This window comes from Neovison vison, chromosome 2, assembly GCF_020171115.1.
Source record: "Neovison vison isolate M4711 chromosome 2, ASM_NN_V1, whole genome shotgun sequence".
Taxonomy (NCBI): Eukaryota; Metazoa; Chordata; class Mammalia; order Carnivora; family Mustelidae; genus Neogale; species Neogale vison.
In genome coordinates, this window is record NC_058092.1 from 2037509 (window position 1) to 2057130 (window position 19622).

Here is a 19622-nt window from a genome sequence, read left to right on the forward strand (position 1 = left end):
CGCCGCCTCTAGCCAGACTGGAAACGCAGCCTCAAGGACCACCTCTCTGACAGTGCTGGACACCCTCCCCCTTGACCCGCCGGACACGCCAGCAACGCCCAGCCCTGCCTGTGACAGTCCCCTGTGACCCAGGGTCTCCTGTCCTCTGGCAGCCTACCCTGTTCGCTCCCAAGTGGGGTGAAAGTCTCACCCCTTGCCACCCTTGGCAAATACTCCCTCATGGGACCTGCCTTCCCGTCTCCCTTGTCCTGGACCCCAGCAACCCAGCGACATGCCTATCGCCCGATCTCTAGTCTAGTCCAGCCTCTGGTCCCTCCCACGCCCAGTGGCTGCCGTGTGGAAGGGTTCGGTGCAAAGCCGCGAGGCCCCCAGCCGCCCAAGGACCCCCTTGCTCCTCCCAGTGCCTTTACCCGAAGTGCCAGCTCCCCCTCCCCACTGGAGAAGAGAGACGCTCATCCTGTTCCTGCCAAGACTCACCCCTCTACACCTTATCTGTGAGCAGGGAGTGTCCTCCCGCCCGAAGCGCACCCCAACCCCTGGGTACCAGGTCGTGGTTTCCTCGGGACCGCGACTGGTCGGGCCCTTGTCTGCCTTCCCCTGCCCTGCACGGCGCTTGCCGGCCATCCCCACGGGCTGAGCCGTCGGGGCACAAACGCTGACGGAGGGCTGTTCCGACAGGTCCCCTCTGTACCAATCAGCCCCTGGAAGCCTCCGGACGACGACCTGTGAACCAGGTTTTGTCAGTCCTACTTTCCAGACGAGAAAGGGAGGCAGGAGGTTCAGTGATGGGTCCACAGTCAGCCCTGAGTACGTGCCGACAGGCCAGACAGAACTCAGAGCCAGGGCCGGCTGGGCGCTCGGGGCTGGTTGTCCACCCCCCACCCCCACCACGGGAAACACCTGCTCGCAGGCAGCCTCGTCCCCTGGACTTTGGTTCCCCTTCCCAACCCCCACGCTGGGGAGATGCCCCTGGAGGTCACTGTGCCGGGAACCCACTGCTTTGTCACTGTCTCAGTGGAAGGGCTCCCGTCTGTCTGCCCCCGGCACGGGACCCCCGGCACGGGAGCAGACCGTGGGGGGCGGGAGCTCGGGCTGGGAACTTCAGGAGGTCTTAGCATCTGGCTGATGCGTGGCCTTTGAAAAGTGACCACCTTTCTGGGACTGTTTCCTTCTCCATAAAAGGGGGAAACACTGCCCCCCATGCATGCGTGTTGGGAGCAAAGGCAGTATTTGCACACATACGGGCACTTGGGACCAGCATGAATAAGGGGAACCGGTGAGACTGACGGGGCTCGAACCTGGGCCCGGTGGGGAACTTGGACACACCACAGACATCGACTCATTTCAGCCTGCCAACAGCCACTGGAAGTAGGAAGGCCCATTACCCGCACTCAACAGAGAAGGAAACTGAGGCACAGAGAGCTTCACTGTGCCAGTCCTCGTGGACAGAGGTAAGAGGAGCCAGGACCCTGCAGGACCCCGCAGGACCCTGTAAGACGAGGTCCAGAAAGAGGGCCTCCTGAGCCTACAGCTGCCAGCCTGGACGGGTCCCTGGCTCTGCTGTGACTCCCCTCCATATGGAGAGGGGACCCAAGAGAGGGGTCAGAGGACACCGGCCCAGTGGCTCAGTCCCTCTGGGGCCTGATTTAGGCCCACCCCACAGGGACTGGGCAAAGAGGCTCCGCTCGACTCTGGCTGCCAGGGAAGAGAGACTCTCTGCCACCTTCCGCCAGGGACAGGGCCCAAAGAGGGCGTCATGGGCCCCGGAGTCAAGAGAAGGCAGGGGCCTCTGTCCCACCCGACCTCAGCAGGCCCGAGCAGGTAGAAGCACTGTGCTACCCAGGTTGGCACACCCACTCGGCATGTGTGAGATCTCTGTGTTCTTCCAAGGAGGAAACCATGTAAACTTTTCCAGTATGGACAGAGCAGGCTGCTAGACGGGAGCCCCGAGGAGGCAGTGGGAGGCAGTGACTTCATGGTCTCCCACCCCAGGGGCCGGCTGCCCCAGAAAGCAGGTGCCGGGCCTAGACTCTTCCTTCCAGCCCACAGGGACCCACAGCCTCATTATACAGTGTTCTTACTGCGGTTTCAGCTTGGGGGGGCGGGGGGGTGGCCTCAGCGGCTCTGGCAGGAACCTTGTAGGGCCAAAAACTCTCCCCACCCCCTACCAGTAGGAGTCGTCCCTCAGATGACTGGACACAGCCTCTGTTGCCCTGGCTATGACCCATAACTTCTGGAAACAGAAAAATCCCAAATCCCCCCAGCAGCAGTGCCCGGCGCAGGTGTCCCCTCTGGGCCGGCCCACTCCCCCAGCCTGAGCGTGTACTTGCAGGACGGCTCTGGCCTGCTCCCTTCCTCCCGGCTGTCTTTATTCAAGCGCAGACCCTCGTGTCAGTCTCTGGTGGGGGATCCAGGACCCGAGCCCTCCCGCCGCACCAGGCAGGCTCTCTCCACCTTCTGGAGCACCCAGTCTCTGTAGAGGAGGACGTGCCGGGGGGGGGCGGTCAGTGGTGTCCAGGACCTGCTGTGCGCATCCCTGCAGCCCCCTTCCTTGGGGGAGGTCCTGGGGAACAGAAGGTTGGGCCATCCTTGAGTTGTGGATCACCTGTGAGAGCCTCCACTCTAGGGCCCAGCCCGCCCCCAGCCCTCTCCAAGCCGGGGGGCGCACACAGTGGTATGTGGCCATCCTGGGGCGCTGGGGAAACTTAACTCTGGAAGTGGCTATAAACCCAAGGCGCGAACATCCGTAGAGGCCAGCGCCCGAGCTCTCCTAAGGGACGGGCGTGGGCATGTGCATGCCGGGTGGGTAACCGGTGCTGCAGGATGGACACAGCAGGGGTGAGGCCAGACAGCTTTGGGGGTGGGGGGAGTAAGTGGGTGGCACGCGTCCAGGCAGTGGAAGTCACAAGTGACCTGCCGGGTGGGGCTTTGGATGCACAGCCCCTGGGTTCCCCGAGGGGGACGGTGATGAAGACAGCCTGGGGCTTGACCTGGGCGAAGACCACGCCCTGGGGGACAGCAGGGCAGAAGCCGAAGGTGGCCCCGCTCCCGCCAAAGCCGCCACCCCAGGAAGAACAGACGCAGTTCTAGGGTCTGGCGGACTAGAGCAGGCCTGGGACGCTTGGGGGCAAGAGTCCTGCTCTGACCCTTGAGTGGCGGGGGCAAGTGGCCTGGGCCTCCGTGTCCCCTTCTGAGAGGGCCGCGTCCTGGGAGCAGGGAGGCCGCTGCGGCGCGGTCCGGAGCGGCCCCCCAATAGCTCCGCGTCCGGGGCGCCCGGCCGTGCGGGCCTCGTGGGCAGCGCCTCCAGCACCCTCGGCCCCTTCTGGCGTCGGGTCGCGTCGGGGGCCGGGACCGCAGGCGAGGGGGGCGTCGAAGGGGGGAGCGGGGGGGCGGGGCCCGGGGCGGGGGCGGGGCCTCGGAGGGGGCGGAGGGAGACGGCGGAGTGAGACGGCGGAGTGAGGGGCGCGTCCGGAGACGGTGACCGCACGGCGGGGGCGGAGCCCGCGGGCGGGGCCAGTAGCTTCTCAGCGGGTAACTGGCGTTGGACGCCGAGCGCACCCTCTGCGTCTCCTTGGCAACCAGCCCCGGAGCCCCCTCCCCGTCGCGTCAAGAGGAAATGGGCGGGCGCGCGGCGTGCGCTTCCGGCGCGGAGAGGGGCGGGAGCGATTGTGAACTGGCGGCGGGAAGGACCAATCGCGGAAGACGGCTGGCGAAGAGCCAATTGCCGGGGCAGGAGGGGGTGGGAGAGGGCGGAGTCTGAGGCGGGACCGACGGGGCCGAGCCAACCGCGGTGACCAGGGGGAGGGCCGGGGCGGGGCCGGCGCTGGGGCGGGGCCGGGGGCGGTAGCGACGGCGACGGGACTGCGGCCTCTTCCGGCAGGGTCTGGGGTCTGTGGTGCGGAGCGCGGGTTCGGGGTCCCGGGCGGCGGCCGGCCTGGCCATGCTGCAGCTGCGGGACTCGGTGGACTCGGCGGGCACGAGCCCCACGGCGGTGCTGGCGGCCGGCGAGGAGGTCGGCGCGGGCGGCGGCGGCGGGGTCGGGGGGCGGCCGGGCGCGGGCACGCCGCTGCGCCAGACGCTGTGGCCGCTCAGCGTCCACGACCCCACGCGCCGCGCCCGCGTCAAGGAGTACTTCGTGTTCCGGGTGAGGCGGGCCGGGCGTCCCGGGGAGGGGCCGGGCCGGGGCGGGGGCCGCAGGAGGGGCCGGGGGGCCGCGGCGGACGGAGCGTGACCGCCGCCGCCCGCGCAGCCCGGCACCATCGAGCAGGCGGTGGAGGAGATCCGCGTGGTGGTGCGGCCGGTGGAGGACGGCGACATCCAGGGCGTGTGGCTGCTGACCGAGTGAGCGGGCGCGGGGGCGCGGGGGGCGCGGGCGCGGGGGCGCGGGGCGCGCGGGCGCGGGGCCGCGCGGTGACGGGCCGTGTGCGGGCAGGGTCGACCACTGGAATAACGAGAAGGAGCGGCTGGTGCTCATCACGGACCAGGCGCTGCTCATCTGCAAGTACGACTTCATCGGCCTTCAGTGCCGGCAGGTGGTGCGCGTGGCCTTGAGCGCGGTGGACACCATCTCCTGCGGGGAGTTCCAGTTCCCCCCGAAGTCGCTCAACAAGTAAGTCCGCGAGCGGAGCCGCGCCGGGGCCTTCGCTTCCCGGCGGCCTTGGGTCTGCCCATGCTGGAGCCGCTGCGGTGGGCGGCGCGGGGGCTGCGGGCGCGGGAGCGCTGGAAGGAGAGCCGCGAGGCTGGCGGCGAAACGGAGCAGACCAGACCCGGCGTTCTTGGGATGGGGCCCGCCAAACCCAGCACTTTACCTCTGGCCCGGAAGGGGGGACCGGGTCAGGTCTCGCCCTGCTCTGGCTGAGTTCTGACGGAAAAAGGGTCGTGTGTTATGTCCATTTACACATGTCCCTGCCAGTTAAACGTAGAGCAGTTAGTGGCCCGTGTCAGGAGGGAGTGATCTTGACCCGTGGGCAGCCTCGACTGCAGTCGGGTCGGGAGGCTTGGGCTGTCCGCCTCGAGCCTGCTGCAGAGCCTGGGTTTGGGGCCGGGAAGCTGTGCCTGTCGAGGGTGCTGGCAGCAAGAACTTGGGGACAAAGCCCTCAAGTTGCCGGCCTGTCGTCCGTGTGCTCAGCCCACCCACAGAGTCTTCCCGTGGCCCCTTAACCTGCGGTAATCGTGGAAAGATCGGGGTCACCAGTTCTCCGTCTGTCGCGTCCAGAGTGCGCGGCGCGTGCCGACTGGCGACCGCGGTCACTCCCGGAGCCCAGAAGTTCTCTGCTGGAAGCGCCGCAGGTCTTGTCGGTGGCCGTGGAGCAGCGTCCCCGTGTCCGTCCCCACCCCTGGCCGGGCTGTGGGGGAGCGCTGGGGCCGGCCGAGTGAGCTCTTCGTTTCTTCTCCGTAGGCGAGAAGGTCTTGGGATTCGCATTCAGTGGGACAAGCAGAGCCGCCCTTCCTTCATAAACAGGTGGAACCCCTGGTCCACCAACGTGCCCTACGCCACGTTCATCGAGCACCCGATGGCCGGTGCGGATGAGAAGACCGCCTCTCTGTGCCGAGTAAGAGCCGCTTCCCCTGCCCTGCTCACCGCCGCGGCCCCATGTGGCTGTGGAGCACGTGAACGGTCGTAGTAAACTGAGGAAACAGACGTCTAAATTTCAGAAGGGTTAGCTTGTTTAACTAGGCCCATGTGACTAGTGGCTCCTGGTCAGTGGGGTGTACAGCCTGGCCCCTTGTGGCCCCATCGCCTTGGAGGAGAGCCTCGCGGGGTTCCAGGCAGTCTGTGTTCACCAGGAGAGGACGCCCTGGGGCCCTGGTGAGGCCATAGTTGGGACGCCGCTCGGCATCCGTGCACCGTGGCCTCCTTCCTGGCCTGGCAGGTGGCAGAGGGATTAGGTGGGTCCCGACTGCAGATCTGCTGTGACGTGCGGAGGGCAAGGCCCTGTGCGGCTCGTCATGTGTCCGCATGGCACGGGGCTAATCAGAGAGCCACATCAAGAAGGCGCTGAGGGACTGGGAGGCTGTGGCTGGAAAGGCCTCTCACGCAGGGGCAGCGACGGGGGCTGGTGCAGAACTGGGTGGGGTTTTCCTGGTGTAGATCGCTGATCAGCAACATGTTTTCTCTCTCTTTAAAGTTGGAAAGCTTCAAAGCTATGTTAATCCAAGCTGTCAAAAAAGCCCAAAAAGAGAGTCCTTTGCCGGGGCAAGCCAACGGTGTACTGGTCCTGGAGCGTCCCCTCCTCATTGAGACCTACGTGGGATTGATGTCCTTCATTAACAACGAAGCTAAATTGGGCTATTCCATGACCAGAGGCAAAATAGGCTTCTAGACGCTGCCACAGGCAGACGAGGGAACTTGGGGTGTCGGACACGCCGGCTCTGCGGCCCCTGCAGGGTCGGGGCTGTGAACCTTTAGGGGTCTGAGCGCGATTAGAATAGTCACATGAATTCTGTGCCCTAGCTGGGTCGTGGGCATCTGGCAATAGGAGCTACGGACGAAAAGGAAGCTAGCTGTCCCTGTTTTGGCTGGCATTTCGTCTTCTAGAACCTGTTTCCATGCTTTTCCTGGAGTGTCTGCACTTGGCTTCTCGTGGTCCTCCCCGCCCAGTGCGCTGGCGTGTCAATAAACGCGCGGTCCCGCCGGGACCTCCCTGCTGGCGCCGCGGGCCCCAGGCCAGTGCTGTGTGGACTGCTCCGTCCGGGGAGGTCCCTGACCCCGCTGCCCGTAGTTGCAAATACCTTTCTATTTGGTGTCCAGTTTTGTATTTTGAAATTTCATCCGTTTTCTTAAAGCTAATTGCAGAACAAGCCAGACTGCCAAACTAAGCGAGAGACAGTCTGCCTCGCGCTGCCGAGTGAATAGCTGCTTTGTGTGAATACGTGTTTGACCCAAAGCCACACTTTTTGTAAACTTGTACTGTGTAGTACCTCTGGCATCCTTCCCGGGCCCGGACGTCCGCAGGAAGTCATTTCGAGACAGTTCATCCATTTGAGTCACCTTCTTAGTTCTTTGCAAACAGTTTGACGACCTGCCCCGTCTAGGTTTGTTTTCTCGTTTCCTATTTAAAATGGGGGTCGCTTACTTGGCTTTTCAAGATGCCCTTTTGGAAAGAGGGACCGTATTAGCGTCTCCTCTCATACGCTGCTGACCCCGGGCTCGGTGACCACGACGCCCACACCGACCCAGGGCCGTCCACTGGCCCGACGACGCCTGAGCCGCGGCCGCCGGCAGAGCGTGTCCCGGTGGGAGCCGCAGCGCCGCCCGCTCACGCACCTGCCGTCCGCTTGCTGGCTCCACGGGCAGCGCGTCCCCAGCCTGAAGTGCCGGCTCACGGTCTCTCCCTCCCATCCACGGCTCTGGCCTGGCTTTAGTCCGCGTGGCTGGGACCCAAACGCGGCGGCTTGTGCACATCGAAAGGCTGCCTCCGCGCCACCTGGGTCTCGAGCCTTCGCTTTTGGTCTCGTAGTAAAGACAGTTACAATCGAACAGATGTCTTTCCTTCTTTGAAGCTGTTCGCCTTGAAAGCCTGCCAACTGGCTGTGCACATTCGGGTAAGGAATTCCTGTCCTGGTGCAGCTTGCCCAGAGAAAAACCTAGAGAGTGGCGAGCACACCAGCCTTGAGCCTTTGGCGGGGCCGACCAAGCCAGGTTTGGAAGCCTGCTTCCTGCACTGGTGCTTCTCCGTCCTGGCCGCCGTCAGACGCCCCTGGACCGGGAGGTGGCGGGAACTGCTGTGGACAGAAGGCCAGGGTGGACTCTCTGCAGACCTGACCCAGAGGCCCTGGGGCCTGCGTTCCCTGCCTCCCCGTGTGGCACCGCCCTGCCAGTGCTCGGGGCTCCCCTCCCTGCACTCCAGAACACTGCCCATGTGAAGCCCAAGCCCGTTGTCCAGAAACCCCACCCAGTGATGGGGAATCGGGGCCCCAGAGCAGAGCAGGTGTCCGCCTAAGGGAGAAACGGGGTCAGTTCCTTCCTGTTAGTGACCCCAAAACCTGAAACAAGGAGTCCTTCCCATAACCAAACCTTTCATGAACGCAAGCCATCAGCCATTTTATGAATTAGGAAATACTTATTTTAAATAAAAATTAGTACCATACATATTTACAAAAATGCTATAGAAAAATAACAGCAAATCATTTCCTGTGGGCCACCATGGCTGGAGCAGCCCCCAGGAAAGCCCATCCCTTCTCTGCAGCCGGCACATGCCAGCCGTCCTGCCTCGGTCTCACCAGGACCCGGCTATGCACACGGCCTAGGTGTGGTCACCCGGCCGTCCGAAGGCTGTGCCAGCTCTCTCCTCGGTCTCCAGGAAGCACAGACAGAAGTGGTCCTTACTGAGAAGGGCCAGTGAGTCCCCGCTGAAATGCCAGCACAGAGAAAGCACCTGAAAGTCACCTGGAGAAAGACAGGTGGCCAGAGGGTTAAAGGCTGAGAGGAACCCCACGCTCCACGAGCAGAGGACGGGCCCAGAGAGACCCAGCCACAGCCCCAGATCAGCTCGGGGGGCCTTCTTACAACCTAGAGACGCTGCGAGCCCCAGGCCCATGCCAGGGAGTGCACGCTGGGGACTGGCGGTGACGTTTACCCGAAGACACTGACCATGACCTCGCTTCACAGTCGAGGCAGTAACACAAACGAGCCAGGCTGTGCCCGTCCGCTGGAGTCCCGCCCGCGGCCGGCCAGGAAGAACTCAGAGGAACACCGCACTCACCTTCCCCGGGCACCTGCACCGACACGCAGCCCGCCGGCGACCACAGGTACACCTTGTTGCCGCCCGTGCAGATGGCCAGCCGGGGCTGCTGTGGGTCCCACTGGAAGGAGCGCACCGGGGACAGCTGCTCAAGCACCACGAAGAGTTTCAGCTTCTGTATGTCCCAGATCCAGACGGCATTCGGGACGCTGTCTGAGGAGGGAAGATGCGGCAGGTGCCCGGTTCTTCACCGCGCCCCAGAGGCTGGGCCACGGGACCCATGGGTGCTGCTGCTCTGGGGTCTTCGTGGGCCGCACAGTCCCTGCCCCTCCCTCCAGGCTCCCAGGCCTAACGACTGTTTCTATGCCCTGAAAAACCATAAACACCCTCCCTGTCTAAAACGGGCCCTCGGCCGTCCTGCTGCCTGGACCCTGTTCTTCACCAAACAGGACAAGGCCAGTGGTCGACCGGCTGCTGCTCTGCCAGACAAGGCCTGCGCCTCCAGAAGCTTCCGTGGGCACGCCGTCCCAGCACCAGGGAGGACGCAGCACTCTGGGAAGCCTGAGTTTCTTCTCCTTGGCTCTGAAAGCCTGGGCACCCAAGGAAACCGCGAGAGGCCTGGTGCAGGCCTGTGGCCACTGACCATTCCTTGTCGCCAAGAAGTAGTTGTCCGGACTAAAGGCCAACGCTCCTATGCCGACTTTCGGGTTTGCTCGGTCAGCAATGGGCTTCAGAGTCTGTAAGGAAACTGGCACCGAGGCGATCTCGTCTAGAACATTGGAAGAGAGGATGCTGCGGGGTAGTCGTGGTGTGCACATCTGAGACCCCACCATGGCCGCCCCCCGGCCCTCGTGCAGAACGACATCAGCATGTGAACACGTCAGGCAAACGCCTATGAAATCGGGGCTCAGCTGTGCCCCGCGTTGAGGCAGCAAATGCACCTGCAGGGGGGTCCACAGGGCGGAGATGCCTGGCCACGCAGGACAGGGGTGTGTGGGAACTCGGGGCCTTCCCCTCGACTTTGCTGTGTAGTTAAACTGCTCTACGGGAAAGTCTTAAACGACGTTGTAAGACCTGCAGTCAAAGGTTGTAAGAGGAAGAGAAGGCGGGGGGGGGGGCAGTGTGCTCGCTGGGTCCAGGTTGCCCCACTGGGGGTGTTGACGGAGCCCGGCCTGGCCACTGCTCCAGGGCCCCCTCTTGTCCTAAAGCCTGCGCGACGCCGCACAGAAGCGGGGACCCCATGGCCGAGACCCACAAGCGCCCCGCGGCTGCAGGCCCCCGGACGGACTGCTCCACTCCTCTCTCGCTGACCAGGGGACACCTGCCCAGTCAGGAAACTCGCCCTCGGAGCACCAGCTGTCCAGCCTGGGTCCAGCACTTAGATACAATCAGCAGACACCTTCCCCTGCTCTACCGCTCCCCGAGTGAGGGCTGCTGGCTGGGAGGGGTCACAGGGAAGGGAAAATATACCTAAAGAAAAAAAATCAATGTCCAGGGGCACCTGGGGGGCTCAATGGGTTAAGCCTCTGCCTTTGGCTCAGGTCATGATCTCAGGGTCCTGGAATCAAGTCCCGCATCAGGCTCTCTGCTCGGTGGGGAGCCTGCTTCCCCCTCTCTCTGCCTGCCTCTCTGCCTACTGGTGCTCTCTCTCTCTCTCTCTGCCAAATAAATAAATAAATAAAATCTTAGAAAACAAAAGAAGAACACGGATGGCCCCGGCCCTCTGCTGCTCACATTTGCTCTCTGTGCTGGAGGCCGTGCAGGCCGCTGCCCTGGGCGGGGGGAAGGCCAGGCGGCCCAGCGCCAGCTGCGGGTTCTTCTCGGCTTCCTTATACACCACCTGGAACACACAACAGTCTTGCCACTGGCCCGCTCGGCACGGGCAGGAGCACAGGCGGTGACCGCACCTGATAATGGTGATGCCTGACCTCGTGGCAAGGGTTACCATTCCTGGGGACAGGAGGGACCTTGCCCAGCAACACCCGCTCCCTCGTGGGGTTCTTAATGCCCTCCGTGTGTGCTGGCGGTGTACAAACCTGCATCACGCAGCCAGCCGCTCGGCCAGCACGCACAGGCATTTCCCAGGAGGCAAGGCCCAGGAAACGAGGGGGCATCTACAGACTGAGGCCTGACAGGCCCATGTCCGAGGAGGTGAGGAGCCCCGGCCTGCCCTACAGCTTTAGAAGGCGCTGTGGCTGTGGCTGGAAGGACCTGCAGCACACCCTTCCAGGGCAGTACGGCCGGCCCACTTGAACTCGGCCTCCCACAACCTTGCCCACAGCCCAGTGCCTCCACAGGGCCCCGCCTGAGCCTCACTTCCCTAGGTATCCCCCTCTCTTCCTTCTGTTTTCACTCATGTTTCTCATCTGTGGGCAAGTTCCCCAAGGTCAGGGTCTGTCTGCCCCCTGCTGGGCTGCCCCTGCCCCCAGCACCTGCCTCAGGACCTTTGCACTTCCTGTTTCCACTGCCTGAACCGCTTCTCCCTCAGATCCTGTATCACTTCTTCCTGGCATCTGACGCCATGATCCCTCAGCACGCTGCCAGTCCCTGCCTGCTCAGGGACACCCACACCTTATTTTTCTGGTCTGGTTCTCCAGCCCTAGATGCTCAGTGCCTGCAGGTGGGAGGCCCTGGTTGCAGTGCCGAGAGCGGGGGCAGATCTGTGACATCTGGGGAGGGGCGGGATAGGGCAAGGACACTCTCTAATCCTGTGAAATGTTACAGTGACAGAAGTTTCTAGGGGCGCCTGGGTGGCTCAGTCATTAGGCATTTGCCTTAAACTCACGTTGTGATCCTGGGGTCCTGGGATCGAGCCCCACATGGGGCTCTCTGCTCAGCAGGGACCCTGCTTCTCCCTCTCCCACTCCCCCTGCTTGTGTTCCCTCTCTTGCTGTCTCTGTCAAATAAATAAAATCTTTTTTTTTGAAAAAAGAGAGAGGGGTGCCTGGGTGGCTCAGCGGGCTGAGCCTCTGCCTTCGGCTCAGGTCATGATTTCAGGGTCCTGGGATGGAGCCCTGCATTGGGCTCTTTGCTCAGCAGGGAGTTGGCCTCCTCCTCTCTCTGCCTGCCTCTCTGCCTGCTTGTGATCTCTGTCTGTCAAATAAATAAAATCTTTAAAAATAAGTAAATAAATAAAAAGAGAGAGAGAAGAAAAACAGTGACAGAAGTTTCTAGTGATGTAAGTGCCTGTATCACAATGAACAGTGTGAAGAGAAAAGCGCATTTTTCTACCTCCCTTCCCCAAATACTGCCCTGATGGAGGCCTGCATTCCAGACTTACTATTCTGGGATTAGTAACAGTTGCTGGATGCCCAAACTCTGTGATCATTTTCCAAGTCACGTGATTAAGAATGCGCACCTGGGGAGAGAACGTGTGCGTGAGGCCCCGGCCTGCGCTGGGCCCTCGGCGTCCCCACGTGCACTGCTCTGTCCTCACCTTCCCATCGTAGCTTCCCACCGCCAGGAACTGGCTGCTGGGGCTCCAGGCCACCGACTTGACGCCCAGGGACCACTCGTAGGCACAGTAGGCAGACAGGAGCCGGCCGTCCAAGGAGTAGAGCAGGACCTTGTACTAAGGAGACGCCGTGGTGGCTGAGCCTCACGCTGACCCGAGCCCGGGAAGGACACGGACACCTGCCAGCGGGACTCGGACAGCGAGTGGGATGTTGGAGAGAAGACAGGACCCCCCCCACCCAGAGGCGACAGTGGGGACCTTGGCCACAAACGTAAGGACTTTGTGGTCAAAGGACTACGGCTCCACATCGGAGCCCAGGAGGCTAACCAGGCCACCGCGGAACCTCAGGTAAACACAGGTCACAGCACTTAAGTCACAGAGGTCTACCTGGTCACTTTCTATACCTCCAGACAGGTGTCCCACACCGCGAGCACACAGCCGTTTGGGGCCCACTCAATCCCTGCGAGGTCCTGGGTCTCCGTATCAAAGTGCTTCCAAAGGCAGAAGGGAGAGACATTACTTTTGAAAGTGTTTCCTTAAACAAAGGCACAATTCATAACTGAGGTTTTTATTTTACATGTTTAGTATTTAATTTCTTTATATAGAAATGGACAAGAGTATCTACAGCTCTGTCCTTCCATCATTAAAATCCTGCCGGAGCAACAAGGAGGTCCCAGGCTGGCCAGCACGTGGCTACAGCCCACTAGGCAGGACAGGGCCCAGCACGGCCCCTCACGCTGCCCTCCCCATGCTCCCCTCTCCCTCCTCTTCCCGCCTGCTCAGCCTCACTCCTGCAAGGCCAACTCAGGCAAGATCGTGCCAGGACCCTCCATGCCCAGTCAGCGAGGACTCCTTGGTGCTCTGATGGAATGGCCATTCCCATTCCAGAAGCTTCTCTGCACCCAGCCTCCTGCAGATGTAAACCCAGCCGGGGCAGGGCTCTGTGCCCTGGGCTGCCCAGCACCCCGGCACCCTGGCATCTTGCCAAGAGTAGGCCCTCGTCCTCCTCATTCAGCAACACACACGCAAATCCCACTACACTAACAAACGGGAAAGGCTCCCAAGGACGGCACATCACGTCCACCGCACACCAGGTGGGCCCATGCTCCGCACTCCGGAGAGATGACGTCACGCTGTCGCCCACTCTCCTGAAGGGGCCCCGGAGCTGCCAGGAATCCCCGAGTCGGCCACCCCCACGCCCCCAGGATCACTGAGCACGCCCTACCCGCAGCAGCTGCCAGTCGCTGCAGACGAAGATGCTCACGTGGTCCTTGCAGTCCCGCCGCTCAGCCAGCGCCAGGTAGCGGCCGTCCCGGGTGAAGGAGATCCCTGCCGAGAGGAACGGGGCCTGCTGTCCGCGGCCGAGCAGGAGGAGCCACACTTTCGAGGAGGGACGGGGCATGGGAAGGGAAGTAGAGGCCACGGGAAGGGACGGGTGCACACAGCCCACAGGAGAGCCACGACACAGTGACTGTGGTCCGGGCTCCACCGCCCGCTGGGCTGCTCTGCAGAACCCCGCAGACCCCGGGCCGGGACCCGCGAGAAAACCCGGGAACTGCAGAACGTTACTAAAAGGTGCGCCTCGAACCTCACGGGACACGGGTCGTCACGTCTTTAGAAAATAAGTCACAGGGAATTCCACTGGTTTAAAGTCGGTTGTCATTACACGTTGAATTTTGACTTTGAATTTAACTACTTGGAAGAAGTGAACTTAAGCAAAGACTCTGGAAATAGACTTTGGTTGAAAATGTTAATTTTCCAGTTCGTATGAGCTCAAAAAGCCCTGGGCCACATCTCACGCGTCGTGAGCCAGAAGAACACACAGAAGACTTAGCTTCCACTCAGGAAATGTGTTTGCCTTCCGCAGAGACACTGAGATCCAAGTTCTACAGATAAAAACGAACGTGCAGTTGCATTTCATTCAAGTTCCAAACTGCTAATGGCAACAGAAAAAATGGAAAACTATTCAAATCGTGTAAGGCTTCACTGTGCTCGTGAAATGAGACGTAAGACCGCGCGTCCAGGAACCAGTACCGCGAGGTCCTGGCAGCAGCGGGACGGGCGTGCGGCACCTTCCCGAGGTCACCTGGCTGCGCGCCCAGGCACGGCGACCACAGGGGTAGCCGCCACAAGGCCTGGAGGCTTGAAGTTCAGAACTGGGGTGGGGGGTGCTCCCGGGAGGGGCACGAGCTGAAGGCACCTGGGCCCCAGTCCTCCGACAGGGAAGGGGACCACGTGTAAACCCTACTTCTTTGAGGCCCTTTGATTCCACCTCGTCCTCTGAGACACACGTGGGACGTCACCGACGAGGCATTAGCAGGTCTGGGTGCGGAGGCAGAGGGCTGGCACACACGGACACGCTGCCGAGGCTACGTGTGCCCACAAAGTGTCCGTGATAAAGAGGGCACGCGCTCCCCGCACCCTAGGCACGCGGAAAGGCTTCGAGCCGCTCCGGCCACTCACCCTGCTGACAGGCTTTCGGGTACTTGATGTAAGACACAGACTTTGTGCACAAGGACCAGACAGTTATCCGCAGCTGTCGAGGAAAAGGGGAAAGAAAACAGTGTCGACTTAGCAGTTTCCGAGACGGGCTTCAAGCCTCCCATAGTCTCCCACTCCGTGGCCTGAGTAAGCCGTTTGCTGCAGAATTAAAAACAGGTCAGGCAGCTGAAGGGGAAAACGGAAGCTGCTATGCAGCAGAGCGCACCTCCTACTGTCAGAGGGTCTGCTTAAGTCCTTAAAATTGTAGCTGAAGAATTTTTTAAAAATCTGCTTTCTGAGGTGCCTGAGTGGCTCAGTGGGTTAAAGCCTCTGCGCTCGGCTCAGGTCATGATCTCAGGGTCCCGGGATCGAGTCCCGCATCGGGCTCTCTGCTCAGCAGGGAGCCTGCTTCCTCCTCTCTCTCTGCCTACCTGGGATCTCTGTCAAGTGAATAAATAAAAATCTTTTTTAAAAATCTGCTTTCTTTTTCTTTAAAACTGGTCAAAAAGATTACAGAACGACACTGATGTGATTCTAACACTGATGGCTTAAGCCACACGTCTTCCTCGGACGCTCACGGCTGCGGTTTCACAGCAGCCATCAGGGACAGGCGCCTGCGCACTCACGTGGAACTCGGTGGTGTTGAGAATGTGGCGGCCGTCCGGGCTCCAGCACGAGGCCACCAGCCCGGCCGAGCCCTCGTCGATTCTGCAGTGCCATTCCGGCTGCTCCAAGGACCACACCTGCGTTTGCAACACACACAAGCGAGCAGAACCGCGACAGATCAGCACACGGACCACGCGGAACCCAGCGCCTGACCCAGGGCATGTTTCCCAGGGTCTCCTGAGGGGCCGGGGCCTGACGGCAGCATGAAGCCACAGCGCTGGGTGACCTCCCTGGGCTGAGTTTAAACAGGCCATTCCCTTTGCCGGCCCTACGAGCTCCTTCAGGAGACTCCGGACCTATACGCCACAGGTGCGCTTCCCAAAACCCACGAAGTGCACGTTCAGTGTCTCTGAACGCTTTCTGGTACGGAAGTCTATGTGGTTACAAACGAAGAAGATCGAAGTGTTTTCTTGTTTTGAAAGTACTTAAACCGTTAAAACTAATAATTTTAAGACAAAACTAGCTTTGAACTACACTGCCCTTCCCCCGCCCCCAAACCATGAGGGCAACAGCGTGATGGCCCTGTCCAGGCGGCGCTCTGGGAAGGCCTCGGGGCTGCGGGCCCTGCGGGGAGCGCACCTGCACCAGCCCCCGCCTGTACATGGCGCACAGGATGAACCGGGAGTCCGCCGACCACTCGGCGTGCTGGATCTGGTCCAGGCACGTGTACAGCTGGAGGACCTGGAGGGTGTTCGCGTCCCGGACCACTAACCGGTACTGCGCACAGGAAGCCTGCAAGGGAACGGAGAGGCGTCCGTGGTCTACAGTGTAAAGCCAGGGGCCTTCAGAGCATCTGCGCCCCCCCCCCGCCCCCCGTGCAGGAGCTCCCCGTCCTCCTCTCCCTGCAGACGGGTCTTCCAGCGGCACCGCCTCCTGTTCCCGACTGCGTCGCCCGCTCCAAACAGAGCAGCTCTCCCACGATACAGTCGACATAGACAAACTACGTCTGAAAACTGTGGCGTGCCAGGGTAAAGGACTCTGTTAAAACTCTCCACTTGAGTGATCTTCCACTCACGTCCGCGTGGGACGAGCACTTCTGTGAACTAACCAAGGGCGCTGCTGCTCGAGCCCCGCAGACAAGTCACAGGAAGTGAGGACCGAGGTCTCGGGTCCTCGCCGAGAAGGGCCACTGAGACGTGAGGATGCTGTGCAAAGGCTCACTGACTTCGAGGGAACAGAGCATCCGCACTGGCCTCTGCCCCGGACTCTGGCTCAGGACTCCGGGAGCCCCTTGAAACCTCCTGGTGACGGGAGGGCATCTTTTCGTTTTTGTTTTTTTTTTAACTTTATTTATTTATTTGACAGAGGGAGAGAGATCCCAAGTAGGCAGAGAGGCAGGCAGAGAGGAGGAAGCAGGCTCCCCGATGCGGGGCTCGATCCCAGGACCCTGAGACCATAACCTGAGCCGAAGGAAGAGGCTTTAACCCACTGAGCCCCCCAGGTGCCGCAGAAGCATCTTTTGTTCTAATGAAGCAACTCTAGGTGGGTTTCCTGGTCACCAGAAACACTGGCCATGGTTAGAAGCTTGGAATTTTCAGCTCCGTCCCATCCTCCAGAGAGAGGAGAGGGGCTGGCAATGGAATTAACAACTGATCACGAGGAAGCCGCTGCAAAATGCCAACAGTATGGGGTTCAGAGAGCTTCCAGGCTGGCGAACACACCACACAGGGAAGATGACACAGCCCACCCCCTCGCCATGGGGACCGAGGCTCCTGTGCTCGAGACCCTCCCAGACCTTGTCCTACCCACCTGGCTAGTCCCCTGTATCCTTTATCCCGTGCTTGTTAGCCAGCGTTTCCCTGAGTTCTGTGAGTATCTGAAGGGTCTGTCGGGAACCTGAAGGCCTGCCACTGTGGCTGGCCTCTGATGTGGGGTGCCTACTGTCCACCTGTGGGTCTCCAGGCGGATCATGCCAGAACTGACTGGAGATGTAGGACACCCCACTGGTATCCTGGGGGCTCCAAAGAGACGTGTGGGACGACACACAACTATGCTTCCCCAGCACAGGAGGGAAAAGCAGGGACATTTTTCCTACAGTTGCACCACCTCATTCCGAATACTGACTGGGAAGATGTGTAAGTGTCAATGCTGTTTTCCCGAACACAGTTTATGGCCATTGTTAATAATGCCGTATCTAAGCAAATAATTTGAATTTACTTATGTGCTGACTGTAGATTAGATTACAACTAAGAAATCAAGAACTTTTTTTTAAATGTTAATGGCTTCCTTCTTATCCTTATCAATGTCAAACTAGATTACTGGTTTGTGTTTTATGAACTTTCATCTTAAAAAGGCCTCATGAGGGGTGTCTGGGTGGCTCAGTGGGTTAAGCCTCTGCCTTCAGCTCAGGTCATGATCTCAGGGTCCTGGGATCAAGCCCTGCATCGGGCTCTCTGCTCAGCGGGGAGCCTGCTTCCCTCTCGCTCTGCCTGCCTCTCTGCCTACTTGTGACCTCTGTCTGTCAAATAAATAAATAAAATCTTTAAAAAAGGAGGGGGGGGGCTCATGAGTTTTCTTTGTCAAAAGGAGAGGGGAGGGCAATTGTGGATCAGAAGAAACAGGGGTCACAGTGCAGCTTTCTGATCAGTTACAATTAACCCCTTATGAAATGCAACATCTGTATCGACACTTATGAAACTGTCAAATCTGTTGCAAGATATTAAAATGGCAACACAGACCTACTTTCTTTAGGATTTAGGATAGACCTTCAAAGAACAGGATTCAAGTAACATTATAATGGAGTGTCCTGCAGTATTTTCACCAAGGCGAGAAACCACAGGGCAACAAAAAGGAAGCAAAGTAATACAGTGTTTCTTTCCACAATTTACTGGGGTTTTCAGAAATTATTTTTAAAGACCTAATTTATGGGGAGCACTTTGAGTAACATACCACGGCTTCTGGGGTGAATTAAGCAGAAGACGTTATGTATGTGTTAGCTGAATGCCGGTTTACGTGATTTAGAGTAACACCTCTACAAAGGAGTTGTGTTCTCAAAGACCTAGACCAACACCAGGAATGTCAGTACGTCTCCATCTGAGAAAGAACCATGGGGCATGGTTCAGTTCAGACACACGACTAAGCGCACTTTTATAAGGCATGATCTTTTCTTACTGGATTTCCAGCGTCCAGTATCTCCCTGCTCCTGCCTCCCCACACAAGGTTCTGAGGGTATACACTGATGATACTGGCCTATTTCAAAGCTTACATTGCCCAGATGGAGTCGCTCAGTGAGTTCGGCACCCACCATTCTGTCACCCCAATAATGAACAATAATAATAATAATAAGTCCTAGAAGCTCAAAGGAGTGCAGACAATGCCGTGTGTCGGGACACAGACTGCTATTCCTCCCATCATTCATCTGGCCCGGGGCAGACACAGGTGAAGGCGGCAGGAAAAGACCAAGTAGCTGCGCCCTTGGCGCCCACCACTGCACCCGACCAGACCACAGCCGGCGGAGTCCGGAGTTTGCCTTACGTGTCAGCCGGACAATGAGCTGATGCCCTCGGATCCGCAAATGTGTGAAGCAGGACTGCCGTTGCCTGCCCCTGAGGGACGAAACCGAGGGGCAGGGAGGCTGGCACCTGCGCAAGCCGGGGCTCCTGCTTGGAGCATCTGCCCAAGTCCTCTGCCCCGAGCCCCTGCACAACTACGCAGCCGGGTCACCTGCCCCCCACTCGGGGTATCTGCCCGGTCCCCCTCCCCCACCCCAGCCTGAGCCCCCCCACGACATGAGGCCCTGCTCTACTATGCAGCCGGGTCACCTGCCCCCCACTCGGGGTATCTGCCCGATCCCCCGCCCAGACCCCAGCCTGAGCCCCGTGCCCCAGGGCCCCTGTTCCAGGCATCCGCCTGGGTCCCCGGAGCGAGGACCGTATTCGCGGACCCCCGAGCTGCCTCCCCCCAGGCCCCGAGATCGCTCACCAGGTATTTGCCGTCCGGGGAGAACTTGCAGAGCAGGCTGGAAAGCTTGAACACCTCAGAGAAGTTCATGGCGGCCGCCTAGCCCGGGGCCCGGGAACGTCAGTCCAGCTCTGCAGAGCAGCCTCAACCGCTACCTCCGCGGCCGGAAGTGACGGAGGACGAGAGCACGGCGCAGCCTATCAGGGCCTCGGGTGCCCGCGCCGCATTGTGGGGCTTGTAGTTCTCGCAATCCCGCGCCGCCTGGCGCCGCTTCCCGCGCAGGCGGTCCCCTCCCGCGGGGGTGGGCGGGGCGGGGCGGGGCGCAGCGCGTGCGCTCAAATTGAATTTCAAACAACGAATCATGTTTGCGGATAAATGTCCCCCAAACCGCACGGGACACACTTACACTAAAAGAGTCCCCGCTATCTGAAGTTCGG

The 19622-nt window shown here is 60.3% G+C and overlaps 2 protein-coding genes across 3 annotated transcripts; one reads left to right on the forward strand and one right to left on the reverse strand.

The window, feature by feature from the left end:
• Positions 1-3878: 3878 nt before the first annotated feature.
• On the forward strand, positions 3879-7480 carry TPRG1L (tumor protein p63 regulated 1 like). Its single transcript, XM_044236981.1, has 5 exons — positions 3879-4144; positions 4250-4341; positions 4433-4609; positions 5399-5552; positions 6129-7480. Exons 1-5 carry the CDS (start codon positions 3941-3943, stop codon positions 6321-6323), a joined length of 822 nt encoding a protein of 273 aa, XP_044092916.1. The 5' UTR covers positions 3879-3940; the 3' UTR covers positions 6324-7480.
• Positions 7481-8048: 568 nt separating this feature from the next.
• Positions 8049-19329, reverse strand: WRAP73 (WD repeat containing, antisense to TP73). 2 transcript variants are annotated; one of them, XM_044236980.1, is made up of 13 exons: positions 19207-19261; positions 18760-18830; positions 15865-16017; positions 15246-15362; positions 14602-14674; positions 13364-13467; positions 12543-12629; positions 12121-12255; positions 11965-12042; positions 10419-10524; positions 9328-9453; positions 8706-8897; positions 8049-8389 (listed from the first exon to the last, which is right to left on the reverse strand). In XM_044236980.1, exons 3-13 carry the CDS (start codon positions 15886-15888, stop codon positions 8247-8249), a joined length of 1185 nt encoding a protein of 394 aa, XP_044092915.1. In that variant the 5' UTR covers positions 15889-16017; positions 18760-18830; positions 19207-19261; the 3' UTR covers positions 8049-8246. The 2 variants fall into 2 exon arrangements, with proteins under 2 accessions (XP_044092915.1, XP_044092914.1); XM_044236979.1 differs by lacking the exon at positions 18760-18830 and having other exon boundaries at positions 19207-19329.
• Between the last annotated feature and the right edge of the window lie 293 nt (positions 19330-19622).